The sequence below is a fragment of the Myotis davidii genome, unplaced genomic scaffold, assembly GCF_000327345.1.
Source record: "Myotis davidii unplaced genomic scaffold, ASM32734v1 scaffold330, whole genome shotgun sequence".
Lineage (NCBI taxonomy): Eukaryota > Metazoa > Chordata > Mammalia > Chiroptera > Vespertilionidae > Myotis > Myotis davidii.
Genome location: NW_006283770.1, coordinates 6,808,513 through 6,823,438, shown reverse-complemented (window position 1 = coordinate 6,823,438; position 14,926 = coordinate 6,808,513). Strand labels below are relative to the sequence as shown.

General features: G+C 37.0%; 1 protein-coding gene across 2 annotated transcripts in view; it reads left to right on the top strand.

The window, feature by feature from the left end:
* NELL1 (neural EGFL like 1) overlaps positions 1-14,926 on the top strand; it is a 687,144-nt gene that overhangs the window by 515,429 nt on the left and 156,789 nt on the right. For both annotated transcript variants that reach the window (XM_006753968.2, XM_006753967.2), the window contains exon 14: positions 3,041-3,136. In XM_006753968.2, the coding sequence (XP_006754031.1) occupies positions 3,041-3,136 (96 nt within the window). The remainder of the gene's footprint in view (positions 1-3,040; positions 3,137-14,926) is intronic.

Genomic DNA, 14,926 nt, shown 5'->3' with positions numbered 1-14,926 from the left:
GTGCACCGGGCCTCTAGTATATATATATGAATTCAGAGAAGAAGAGAGACAGAGAGAGATAGAAACATCAATGATGAGAGAGAATCATTGATTGGCTGCCTCCTGCACGTCCCACACTGGGGATAGAGCCTGCAACCCAAAGCATGTGCCCTTGACCGGCATCAAATCTGGGACCCTTCAGACCACAGGCTGATGGTCTATCCAACTGAGCCAAACCGGCTAGGGTGACACATTGTTGTTTTTTTTAAACTTGTATTCACTTCCTTTAGCCCTTATGAAGCTATTCAAAAAAGGAAGAAGCCTGCCTATGTGAATATTAGATTGCAGATAAACCTGCATTGTACTACCTGTGTAGCCTTAGAGGCGACTTGATTTTTGAGCCCCTACTTCACGGTGTGTACAATGGAAACAGTAACAGCTCTCTGATAGTTCCAGGACAAGGGCTACAACTGCCTTCATTAGAAACTAAAGCAAGCATCAATCACAAGGTCATAGCAACTTATCTTGGTGAAAATGGACACCTTCAGGCTGGGTTTAATTATCTGAGTATTAGATGGAAAATTTATTCTGGGCCCATGATGCACACTCATAATAGCGTTGCTATCATTATAATTAGTTTTATTTCAAAAAGCACATAACACTATGCACCAAACACAATTTAAAGTCACTGGCAAATGTTAACTCATTTCATCCTCGTAACACCCCATTTATTAGATATGTTCTTTTTTTAAATTTTTATTTTATTGTTTAAAGTATTACAAATAGTAGGACATATGTCTCCTTTTTTTCCCCATTGACCTTCTCCTGGTCTCCCCAACCCCACCCCCGGCACATGCCCAACCCCTCCCGTGATAGTTATCTTTCTCCGACTGGCTCATTTCACTTAGCATAATGCTCTCTAGTTCCATCCATGCTGTTGAAAATAGTAAGAATTCCTTCTTTTTTACAAAAGTGTAGTATTCCATGGTGTAGATGTACCACAGTTTTCTAATCCACTCATCTGCTGATGGGCATTTAGGCTGTTTCTAAATCTTAACTATGATGAATTGTGCTGCTGTGCACATAGGGGTGTACATTGTCACATCTTTACATTCATAGGACATCACAGGCATCTCATGCTTTCTTCAAAAACCTCCTATTATCGTTTCTGTTTAAGGGTTGTGTAAATCAAGAGCACACATGTATCATGAAACAACACCAAGTCTCCTAACAAGTTCTACAATCTATGTGTGCACACGTGTGTGAGTATGCATGTTTGAATGTATGCTCACACACAAATCTAGATCAAGTGCTGCTTTGACTGCATTACTGAAGAAACCCATGCTGAACTTCCTGCTTCCAAACCTCTGTCTTCTTTTGGTGCCACTTGAAACTTTCCTTTATAGCTTTCTGTCACTTTTAGCTTCAAAAACACTTTACTGTTTACTGTTCTCTTATTAACTTTGATATAGAGCTACACTTTTGAAAGGTTCATCACCAGAGCCCATAAAGTGCAATTTTGGGGGCAAGACAGTGTGTGTGTGTGTGTGTGTGTGTGGTGTGTGTGTATACATAGGCTCATGGTAGTTAAATGCTGGAAAGAGGAGATGGTATTCGAATACTAAGATACCCATTATCTGTTCGTTGGCAGGAACAAAGGAACTCACAATTAATTGCCAAGCTCCAAAATGTTAAATCATATCGTAGATATTAAATGATGTGAAAAATGACAATATTGTGAGAATTTCTGTGTTTTTGAACTAGCGTTCAACTACCTAAAAATGTTCAGTGGCTTTTTTGAAGTTAAACCCATATTATTTATGTGATGATGGCAAAATTTAATCATGACATTTTTCCAGGATGACATTTTCTAACTGCAATTAAAAATAAAATAATTTCTCACCTAGCTCTTCTGTGAATAAAAGAAACCCTGGGTTAACAAGTTGCAATCGTCTTCTTTAATGAGACATTTTGCAGCGGTAGTACACTAAATTATCGGTTATCCAGCAAGGTTGCATAGTAAGTTGTTCTGGATGGAAGTGCTGCAGAGTTGTTGGAGGAAGAGTTTTTCTGTCAGAACAACCTGCAGAATATAAGTTAATTCATTAGGCAAATATGTTTTGAGTATCTACCATGCACTCAGCTACTAATGCTTTGTATGTACAATGGGGTGCAAAAAAAGAAGCATGTGACTTATCCTTATGGGCTGTACAATCCCAGTGGGTGAGACAGGAAATGATAAGAATTCATACATAAATAAACAATAATACTTAATACTACCAAGGAGAGGTGTATGGAGCTGTGCATGGAGCTATGCTATGCTATTCGGGTGTGTAATGAGGGGAACTTACCCATTGTGGGAAGGCTAGCAGGGTAGCACTGGGAGGGAGTTGCATAACTTTGCAATGCTTGTCAACAAACTCCACACTCTCTAAAACTGTATTTTCACATTGAGCATTTTTCCCTAAAGGGATAATTTGGGGTGTACTAAACATTTTAGCTATACTGGAAAGGCATCACTTTTGGTACAGCAATATTGGAAACATCTTAAATTTTTTAAAAAATAAGTGGTTGAATTTATTATGTTATCAAAATTATACCTGTCCACCTATTTTAAAGCTGATGTAAAAATGTTTTTATTGTAATAAATATGTTTAGACAAAAAAAGGGGGCATTAAAAAATGAGTATTTAAAATGCCTGGCTTTGCTTTTATCCCAATCCTATTCTTTCTAGTTACTAGGTCTATCCTAATTGATCTCAAATATGTCAATAATAAGTCACAATAGCAACAGTAATAGCTGCTCATACTAGTTACCATTTAGCACATTCCAGCCCAGTGCTAAACACTTTACCTCCATTATCACAACTGACGTTATGTAAATCAGTGAAGTAATTATTAATACATTTATTTCTTTTCATGGCCAAAACTTTTAAATATGTCAACACAGCTATGTATTCCCTATGCAACAAAGAAGGAATGATTTCAATGCTTATGCCATTTACCATGAGTTTTCTTATTCCCATTTTATCTAATAGAAATTCCTCATTCTCTTGCAACAGCATTCTGCGAAGAGGGCTGCAGATATGGTGGAACATGCGTGGCGCCTAACAAATGTGTCTGTCCTTCTGGATTCACAGGAAGCCACTGTGAGAAAGGTAACCTTAGCCCTTTTGGGGGAGTGGGGTGGGGAGAAAGAGTTTCAGAGAGAAGGGAAACTCTTTTTCTAGTAGTATAGTATTGTGGGTTGACTTGATGCACTATGACTCGCTGGGGGATGTAGCTCCCTGAAATGGATACGTTTGATGATTGTATAATTGGCTTCCTCCCTCTGAAAATAGAGCTTCATTTGTCGTCCCTTCAATGTTTCTAATAGAGCAAGATTGAGTCTTTCTCTGTCATAGTTTGGAGTGTGCCTTTTTAGTGCTAATGAGAGATAAAGCCTGAAGAACTGACCTGCCCCAATTATCAGCTATTCGGGGTAGCATCACACAGGACTATTGGCGTTAACAGTCTGCTGTGCCCACAGAATCTAGATTAGAACCACATGCTCCTTGAATTAAAGCACATTAAATAACTCTGGCAGCAGGTTTATTGGTGTGCTTGGGATTTGGTTCTAATACTGGTTTATTAGGAGCATTATTATTCCTGGTCCTGATAATAGAAGCCAGTTTAGTGTTTGTAAGATTCTATTATGAGCATCCTTCTATTTGCAATAAATGCAGTGTTTACACTTGATGCTATTTGGTGAAATCAGCTGTCTTGTTAATTGGAGACATCTTTCCACCAGGGTACAAATTAAATTGACAGTCAATGCCAGTGTGCCACTGTATACATATATATCAATGCAAGTGAGAATGCTTGTCATGCGAAATTGAATATTTCTATGTATTTCCCCATAAGTTTTATTGGCCTAAAATTACTGCATTGTGTTTTTTCCTGAGTATGAGATATCACACTTGACACTTCTTATAGTACAGCATAAAAATATGGAGATGTGATGTGTAGTCAGTATGTCTGTTATTCAATGAGAGAAAGGATAGCTTAAATGCCAACTTTTGAAGCAAAGCTCTGGTTTCCTTTCCTTCATGTGAAAAGATTTCTGAAATTAGATAATACATTTTTAAATGATCCTAGTTATTTTACCCCAACTTGTTCTATGTGTTACTTTGCACTGCCTGTATAAGGCAGCCAATCCTTTCAGAAACAGTTCAAAATGTAACATGTAAATTATTCAACAAGGAAGATAACAAAAAAATATGTGCACTGTTGTTTCCATATTTTATGCTATTATCAATGAAGCAAATTTCATTTATGCAATAAAAATTAATTGGTTTGTTTTTTAAAAAGACACATAAAAGAGCCAAGTACTGCCTCTGAGCAGCATGAGAATTACTACATGGAGCTGGAGAATTCTTGCCAAAAGCAAAGAAACTGAATGGTAACTTAGAACACATGCCCTCATTGCAGTGCATTGGATTTTAATTAGGTTTTCTAAAGTGAAAAAACAAATACATGTAAAGGTTTCTCATTATGTCCTCTAGCACTGCTGTGCTTCCCTAAAATGAGTATACAGGAATTAACGGGGACAGAAATGGCGATGATGATAGTGTTGATAATAATGGATACTACCAGTAATGATACACCATTTATTATGTATTAATTATGTGTCAGGTCTTTTAAATGAATATTTTAATATATTAAGAATAAACAACAAAGATAAATACTATTACTCCTATTTTATAAATAGCAAAATAAAGCTTAGCCAAGCGAAGTAACTTTTGCAATGCTACAGTCAGTATTAGAACTGAGAATAAAATTCCAATTGTATTTCACAAAGCCTGCATTATAAACCCTTGCCTGAGTTTCTCAAAGTAATACATGGACTTCCTGTTAGAACCCAGATTCCTGGGCCACCAACCTAGACCTGATCAATCAGAATATCTCGGGGAGGGTCCATGAAGCTAAACTTTCGTCAAGCACCTCTGGTTGCTTGTCATAAATCAGTTATTGATACATTAGTGTGATATTTAACCAGATAATCTGATCTAATGTTCTTATTCTTTTTATATTATAAAGAATTGAGGTAGAACATTGACTTTAGACTTGGGGATGAATTGGTGGAAGCCTAGGAAAAATTAATTATCATTTCTTATGACTTGTTGATTTGACTATATCTTCTTCTCTGCTCAGTAAGAGGTTGGTTGAATTAATGCTTACATTCTGTTTTATTACCTGAAACAAGAAACATTAGAAATAAAGGAGAAAGTCAAGGTCAGAGGGAAAGGTAAAACAGAGATAGGCAGGACATGAGTTCGCATGTAAAAGTTAAAGTTAAGATTGAGCATTGCATATTCTTGAATTCTTGCAAAGTTGTTTTAAGGTAAAATTAAAATAAAATAACAAGGTCTCTTTCCATGTGATATTATCTCCCATCAGTATGAAACCCATTCCATTTAATATTGGCCAATCCTATTATTTTTTTTTCTTTATTGATTAAGGTATTACATATGTGTCCTTATCGTCCCATTTCCTCCCACTCATGACCTCACCCCCCTGTTGTCTGTGTCCATTAGTTAGGCTTATATGCATGCGTACAAGTCCTTTGGTTGGTCTCTCCCCCTCACTCCCACCCTCCCCTACTTTCCCTCTTAGGTTTGACGGTTATAGGGGTGCATATATCCCTTCTGATTGGTGTTTTTAGTTTCTTAGAAGTGGGATCACTGGGTCAATTGGGAGCTCCATTTTTAATTTTTTGAGGAAACTCCATACTGTTCTCCACAGTGGTCAATATTATTTTTAATTAAATTTATTTTGGTGACATTAATAGGATCATGTATGTTTCAAGTAGACATTTCTGTGATACATGACCTGTATATTGCATTGTATTCCCCCCACCTGAAGCCACATCATCTTCCATACCATATATTTGGCCCTCTTTACCCTTTACTACCTCCACCTTCTTCTCTTTGGTAACTACCATACTGTTGTCTGTGTCTATGAGTTTCAGTTTTATATCTGACATATGAGTGAAATATTGGCTTTTTCTGACTGACTTGTTTCACTTAGCATAATATTATCAAGGTCCATCTATGTTTTCATAAATGGCAGTATGTCATCTTCACCAATATTCTAATTGTATGAAATTTTTTGTGGAGAGGATAAAGTACATATATTTCAGTCCATTGTGTGCAAGGGATCTAGAAAAATTATAGGACAAATACTGAAAATGTGTTCCATATCTTGTTTGAATTATTTTATCATGTAGATCATTAGCAGTGAGCATTAAGTAATGCTATTTGCCATAGACTAGTCATTCTAGATGCTGTGAGACTTAGGGCACAAAGGAAAAATGCAAGTGCATTGTAACTGTCTATGGCATGATCACACTAAATTTCTGATTTGCTTTGTTTTAATTTCAAGACTAACTAAGTGGTCCCTTTTGAGCCATACAGAATCTGCTTATATTTAATCTTAAAAATATTCCCCTTGGTTCCCCTAGTTACTGGTTTTATTTATTGCTTGTGATATTTAGCCTTTCAGAATTCAAGTACCGTTAGTTAAATTATTGAAATCATTTGTTAAAGAAAATGTTTATCTGGGGTTAAAAATCCCGCTTGTGTTTGCCATATAACTCAAAGATGAACAACACCATTTATTTTATGGTGATGAGATTTTAGTAAACTTAAACTTTTCATAATCCCATTCAAGATAAGCAAACATATGTTTCTGAATAACATATTATGTTGAGTCTTTTTGCCCTTTGTTCTGTCTCTGTTCCCTTAGATTTGATTTCATTTCACATTTAATATCAAGATGTATAATGAGAGAGATGAATGAGAAATCAATAAGAAAAATGGTTTTGCTACTCTTTAGAAAAGGGCTGCTGGCAAAAGCTCTCTTCTTAGCCTAAGAGAACTGAAAGGATATCATGTCACACTGAGATACATAGCCAACCATCACACAAAATGAAACAACACAAAGTCTTCCGAGAGACTCTCCAAGTGTAAAATCAAGTAGCTACACTAAATCCATAAGTATGTTACCTGCCATAAAACAGCAGAACATCATCCTCTGAAATGTGAATCACACTGTTTTCTACTTGGCATTAAGCAAATTTGCAAGCAACATTAAGTAAAAATTAAATGTAAGGTATTAGACTGTGTCTAGTTAGGGGTTTCTGAATGCTTAGCAGCATCAATGGATTCTACCCACTAGATAACATTAGTACTCCAACCCCCAGTCATGATGATCAAAAATGTCTCCTGACATTGCCAATGTCTCCTGGGAGGCAGAATCTACCTTTTGGCAATGCCGGGTCTAGATGTAGCATTTTAAACATTTTTAAAATGAGTGTGTGTGTACACAGACATATATTAGGCAAATGTATTTCAGTGTATTTGATAACGTGCACATTATAAGCATTTTTGGCATACAAGTATTTTTAAAGCATCTCTTGAACATTCTTAGAAGTGCTTATTACTATATTTAGAGAATTCTTAACCATTCAAGAGCCAGGGACTGGCTAATATCCATATATGCTGTATGGGGAACATTTTCTTATGAATCAAGATTGATATAGAAGCTGGGCCGGTTCTATGTCCTCACCCTCTTGTTGTTGGAGTAAACATGGATGTTTCAGCCTCACCCAAGGACAGTGTGACTCTAACCCTTGTGTTCTCCTGAAAGAAGAAGAAAATCCTTTATTATTACTTTGTTAGAATAATTTTTTTCAATGTATGTAGTAAGATGATAATTTTTTTGCTGTAAATTGCTTTCTTTAATATAAGACTTCTCAATTAGTCATGTTTATTAGTAGTTTCAACTGCATATAAATCAAGATGGTTATTTGTGGTGGTATAGATCAGACAGCTAATTTTACTGCATTTTCCTATTTGTATATTACATGAGATATAAATTGTGTAAATACAATTGCATAGACATCAGGTACCTATAACCAGTGCCTTGTGAATCAGAGAGTGAGAGTTGGATAGTTGGATAAAATTAGTCAAGCTATAAGCTAGACCATAGTGTTGTATTAAAAAATAGTTTAAAAACATGCTGATATTATAAAAATAACAGACCTTGACTTTCTCCCCATTGGTTTCCAAAATGGGTTCATTTTGGAATATATATATTATTTAATAAATGCACATAACCATTGAACTTCTCACAGTCCCCAAGGCTTTGTAAAGTGTATTAAATATCTGGCCAAGAATATTCTGGGAAATTAATAATAGCAACAAGTTTAACAGCATTATGCATTCTCAATATGGCTTCCAGTAGTTATTTTTTCTATTTTGATTACCTGAATTTTCTATTTATTCTACAGTAAATATAGTATAAATGATTTGTAATAAGAAGTGATACTTTTTAAAGCTTAAAATTATGAGGACATAAAAGTCATGAAAAGGACTTTCTTTTTAAAAGTTCCTGAGGATTGCCCTAATTGGTTTGGCTCGGTGGATGGAACATCGGTCTGCGGACTGGGGGGTCCCGGGTTCGATTCCTCCCTCTTCCTTCCTTTCTGTAAAATTCAATAAAATATATATGTTTTTTAAAAAGTTCCTGAGGATCTTTTAACCTTTCTTAAAGGGAAATGACTTTTTACAAGTTAATTTATTTTATTCTTTCTTCTGTACCTCAGGGACTTGCAGATATCTAGACAGAGGGTAATAGTTTGCCCTATGCATATTCACCTATCAGGTGCAAAGAATGGTCAGAAACAAATACTTCTATCTTTTTCCAGTTTTTAAATATTGCCTGATTTTCAGATAAGTCTACTGGCATGCATCTATTTGCAGTTTCTCTGCTCATCCTTGTTTCAGGGGAAAAAAATAAGAGCCTTTAAGAAGGTAGATAATAGCTCCATTCTGTTAACGAAAAATATTCTTCTGCTTTCTTCACACCCATCACCGCACTGTGGGGAAGGCATCTGGGAAGGGGATGGGTACCCATGTGCCTCTTCAGCATTTTGGCAGTCTGCAGATTTATTTAACTTTTCTCAACAGGATCTTTCTGGTTGTCTGGCACAAGCAAACGGCAGCTTCTATTATTAACATCGCTGTTGTTGCTGTTGTGCAACTGATAGATGCCCAGAAAAGGGTAAGCAGTGCTTTTGTGGCATCATTTAAAAAGGGAAATATGAGGATTTGAGGTCTGAGTTGCTCATGCAGCTGAAGCCACCAAAAAGGAAGGGACACAGATGTTCTTTTAAAATTTTATCCAAGTTATATGGATGTGAATTTGTGTTAGGAGCCTATGTCCTGCACGGCTCCTAACCTTCCCCCTCTCAAACCACTTGAGACTCAAATAATATGCTGCTTTAGTAAGTATATCATATTGAGGATGGAGAAGAGAAATTCCATTCATAAGAATGCCATTAAGAAGAATAGTATAGGCAGAAAATGGTTTGGCTCAGTGGATAGGCATCCCTTTGCAGGGATATAGAAGGAAGAGGAGAGGCATTGTGCTGGAGCATGAGAGGAGCTCACACTCACAAACACAAAGAACATCTCATCTTTAGAGCAGCTCAGCAATGAATTCAGCTGTGTAACCTAGAGGGCCTTGTTCAGGACCCCCACCCTCTTCTCAGTTCTACCCACTCAACTTTCTCCTTCAAGCTAAAGACCTAATACAATTTCCCATGCTCCAAAATGGAGTTGCCACTTAACTCTCAGAGCTACTTGGAACTATTTAAAAGCCCGGTTCCTTTTTTTCTAATTAATTTTTTAAATGCTTCAATTACAGTTGACATACAAGATATTAGTTTCAGATGCACAGTAATTCGATTTTTATGTAATGTATGAAGTGATCACCTTAATGGTCTAGTACCCATCTGACACCAGACAGCTATTACAATCTTATTAACCAAACTCCCTATGCTGTGCTTTATATCCCTGTGGCTATTTTTATAACTGGCAATTTGTCCTTTGTAATCCCTTCACCATTTTTAGCTACCCCACCCACCTCCTTTAATCTGGCAACCATCAAACTTATGAGGACTTATGTAAGTGTTTAGTAAGCCAATCACTAGTGGAAACGTGATTCCAACCCATGTATGACTGAATCCAAATTTATATACCTTCCAATACCAGTTGCCTCTTGATCACATTACCTGTGTACATGGCAAATTAAACCTAACAGATTATGGGGGAGGCCAAATAAATGATGCTCTCCTGTGAGTAATGAGCCATACTTTTCTACTTGATTATGGACATTATTTTTATCTTCCTTTCAATATCTTTATTGTGCCTACGGCAGGAAGAGAGTGTAAAAACATAGGGTTTAAGAGCACAATCTTTGAAGCCATACTAGCTTAGTTTGAGTTGGAGTTCCACTGTTTATTGGAATCTGTGATACTGAATGAGATATATGCAATGTTTCTAAGCTTCAGTTTGCCACTAAAAATGGATAATAGTATTACCTACATCATAATATTGTTGGGAAATTGAATGATGTAGTCTAATTAAATTACTTGGTAGAGTGTGTAGCACACAGTAGGTATCTAGAGATGATATCTATTTTGGAATCCTCAATTTACTGGCTGGTAAAATTGAGACTCAAATAATATGCTGCTTTAGTAAGTATATCATATTGAGGATGGAGGAGAGAAATTCCATTCAGAAGAATGCCATTAAGAAGAATAGTATAGAAATGTGTATTTCCAGTAGCTTTGTCAGCATGCCTTTCCAGAAAGCAAGGTGAGGAAAGCCAATTTTTTAATAGATTGGCTTTCCCTGTCGAAAACAGGAAATCTATTAGGGATTACCTTGTCTAGTTAGCAATGCAGAAAATAATTCCCAAATATTTAGATAACGAGAAGTTCTTCCTTCCCATCAGGCAAGCTCCTACTGTTGAACTGTGAAAGTCAGGATTTGGTTAATACCCTCATTTTTAATTTTATACCCTGGGGAATGCAGACATCACTGTAACTTGCAGCACAATGGCTAAACAGAAAGGAAACCCATGTTTCTGTGAAAAATATGAATAATTAGAGCCTGGAAATTAAAAACTTTCCCTAGTAACTGCTATCCAAGAAATCTTTGTATCCAAGAATATGGACTGCACTGTTAATCATGTGGGAAAAGACTAATTGAAGACAGTAGACTGAAGGAGAAGGAATATAAATCTTCCGATTTGCATCATTCTCTCCTAATAGGATCCACTGATTAGAAAAGATAGTTGCCTGAAAATGTTCACGTGGGTCTAAAATATGATGAATCAAACATCAAGATCTATGCATTCATTTTGCAGTGGTTGATAACATAAGCAGCTTCTGGCTTGGTGGGCTAATGTGCTTTTTAAAGCATTCTCTAATTTAAAGAGAACTTGAAGTTACCTATGGGTGACAGCAATTTTAGCTTAGTAGATTGAGTCTGAGGGGAAATTCTGGGAGATTATTTCAGTAAAGAATATTTTGCTAAGGAAAAACCTTTCCATACTTCCTCGGTGCTTACAAGATAAAGTCCAAATCTCAAGGTGCGATATTAAAGACCTCCTCGATGGGTCTCTGCCTACCTCTCCATCTTTATCTCCTCCTTTTCCTTCACATACATTTCAAATTCCAGCCTGTTCTAAAGTACTTCTGTTCACTGAAACCCACCTTCATTTTTCCAGTCTCTCAGCTTTTGTTTGTAATGTTCATAACAGACTTATATATTGATTACAAATATGTAACATTAATTCAAAAATAATAGAAAATATTGGTCATTGAGGATCTCCATAAATCTAGAATGCTCCTGACCTTCCCCCTCTCAAACCACTTCTCCTGTAGTCTTCCTCGTTCCGGTTGATGACAAAATCTGTCCTTTCACCACCATATCCAGTCCCCATCTCCCTTTGTTCTCTCACATAGATCTTAAGCTTTTCTTCAGAAATATTTTTCAGGCTCCTTAATAAGGTTAAGTCCCCTCCCCTGTGTTCCGTCATATGAACCTGGTGTTCCCTTTCATAAAATGTATCACATTTAATTGTTGCATCACTGTTTTTATCCCCTTCCTTCCTACCACCCATCCCTGTAGCATAGCCAACATATATGTTTAATTTCTATTCTCCCCCAAATACAAAATATTAACTTATATAACAGTTATTAACATACAGTATCTCCAAACCAAAATGGTATATGTCCTAACTATTTTTCGCCCATCTCTTTCCTTCTTGCTGGTCCTGTTGACCCCCATCGAAGTGTTAATGATAATTTATATAAATGACATTTTTATATAAATGAGATTTGCATAACATGTTTCTGAATGTCAGATTCTTTAGCATCTGTGAAGAAACTTTGATATATGCACTAACTAGATGGGTCATTTCAGGAGGATAAGCAACTCTTCCCTTCCTCTCATAGACAAGCCCTGGCCTGTCATAGCCCATCCCTGACACTGAGAAGCCTGCCCCCAAATGGCTCTTCCCTGGTTTTGAATTGCCAAGCAGTCCCTTTTTTATCGGATCACTTGTTAGGAAATGTTGAACTGTGAAATGCAATTGTAAGCACTTTTGATTTACTGTCAGCAAATTATTATGGCACTGTCTCTTACTAAAATGATGGCAAGCTTTATTTTTTCCAGGTGCTTGGTCTCCAGAGATGTGGAAATACCACAGTCACTGTGCATTTGCCCATTGACTTCATGCATTAGCATTTTGGAGATGCTTATATTTTTTTTCCTACATACTTTCACCAGTGTCTCTTACAGAATCAATACTTCCCCAGTCTCTGAAAATTTTAGTAGGAATAATGAAGGAACTGTTTAAATTACTAGCAATTTTTTTTATTATTATTAGTTAAGGTATTACAAATGTGTCCTCATCCCCCCCATTAACCCCCACCCTCCCCCACCCCCCACACACAAACTCATGCTCCCATCCCCCTGTTGTCCATGTCCATTGGTTTGGCTTATATACATGTATACAAGTCCTTCGGTTGATCTCTTCCCCTTACCCCCGCCCTCCTTTTTTTTATTTTAATGCTTAGGCTAGACCTTAATTTAGGCTGGACCTTATTATTTAAACCTCTCAACTCAGAAGTCTGGGATCAATCAGCATCCTCCAACCCCATATTACTTGTCTGATTTCATCATATAATTTTATACCACACCATTTGGCCATTTTTTCATGTATCTAAGTGTAACTGAAGGCGTTTTTAGCTGGTGTTCTCTTCATGGAATTTTCTTCCTCCATATCTTCATGACTCATTTCTTTATTTCCTTTAGGGCTCCACCCAAACGTCACTTTGAAGTGAGACGTTTCCTACCGCTCTATTAAAATCGCAACCCCAAATCTTGCCCCAAATGATAGACCTCAATTCTCTGCCTTTTTTCTCTTTCATCGCACTGATTGCCTTTTAAGACACTGAATATATTACTCCTCTATCTAGTTTACTGTCCCCCTTCCCCGAAGGTTGAGGTTTTTGTGCATGTTTGCTGTTATAGCTCCAGCCCTCAGCCTAGTGCCTAGAACTTAGTCTTCACTCAAGAAGTACTTATTGAGTGGTTGAATGATTTTCCTCATTTATTGATAAATCGAGAATGAGGACACACAGTAATATGCCCAAGGTCACAGGCCTAAGAAGTGCCAAAGTTGTGATTTGAACAGTTCTTTGTACCTCAAAGCTCAGGCTTAAAACACGGTCCTTTGCTGTCCTTCTCAAAAAGGCCAGACGATTAAAAGGGTTTTGACAATTGTCAGAGCTGATCTCTTGCATGTTATTTTCTCAGTTGACCTCTAAATTCTGAGTGTGCCACGATTATCCCTCTGTATTTCATTTATACCACACTCGTGTTCTGAGAGACTAACTTTCCTTGTTTTACTTTAGTTAATACACCCTTTCGTAGAAGGGGACCGTGTAACAGTAATATTTCATGTAGTACAAATTTTGAACACTTCTTTCCAAGCACTATATCATCACTCTTTGAATCTCTTAACAATTCCACAGGGGATATATTATCATCATCCCAGTTTTACAGATGAGGAAACTGAGGCTAAGAGATTTAAGAAACTGTTCATATTTATAACACTGATAAGAGGGACAGCTGGAAATTGAATTATTCTCTGGTGGTTTAAAATTTTATGCTTTACTTTTTTTCTTCATTATTATGTCATGCCACCCCCCAACCTCCCTCCTATAGGAGTAGTCATTTCTCTTGGCCCCAAGTCATTAATATAGAGGTTTAATTTTGAAAGTGCCAGAAGGATGCCATTGTAATACCCTTTTACCCATTGGGCATTCTCACAGGATGGTGGGGAACAATATAACCTCACAAGCTGGGTCAGCCACTTACCATGTGGCACTGTCCAAGTTATATAACTTTTCAATCTGCAGTTACTTCTCAGCATTGTTGTAAGAACTAGAGAAAGTCCAATTAGTACATAGCAGGTGATGATAAATTAGTAGATTGTAAAGAGACACAGTATACAGACTGTCATCTACAACTTTTGTATTTGAGGGAAATGTTATTAATTCTAGCTGATATTTACGTTATAATCACAGACTCTTTCAAAGGCATTTTCTTTTTGAAGCATCTCAAGAAAGCATTGTGAAGTTAGATTTATTTTCATCTTACAGACAAAGAAACATATTCATGTAGTTTAAAGTGACTTGTCCACATTTATGGAATTCGTAAGCATTGAGCTGGTATTCTAATATCTGAGTCTTTCAATGACACCTTTACAGTTTTTGAACTTAAAATGGAATAAAGGCAACGTGAGCCTCTCGGTGGCGATACCACCCCAACAGAGACTAATCTATACTAATAAAATGTTAATATGTCAATTAGAATGGGAGCCCTTCCAGAAGATCTCCGGACGTCCTTCCGGACAAAGCCATGGTGGCAGGGCCGAGGCAAAGGTGGATAGGGGAGATCAGGCCAGGAGGGGAAGACAATTGTGGGAGATCAGGCCAGTAGGGGGGGCAATTGGGGGCGAGCAGGCTGACGGGGGGGGCAGTTGGG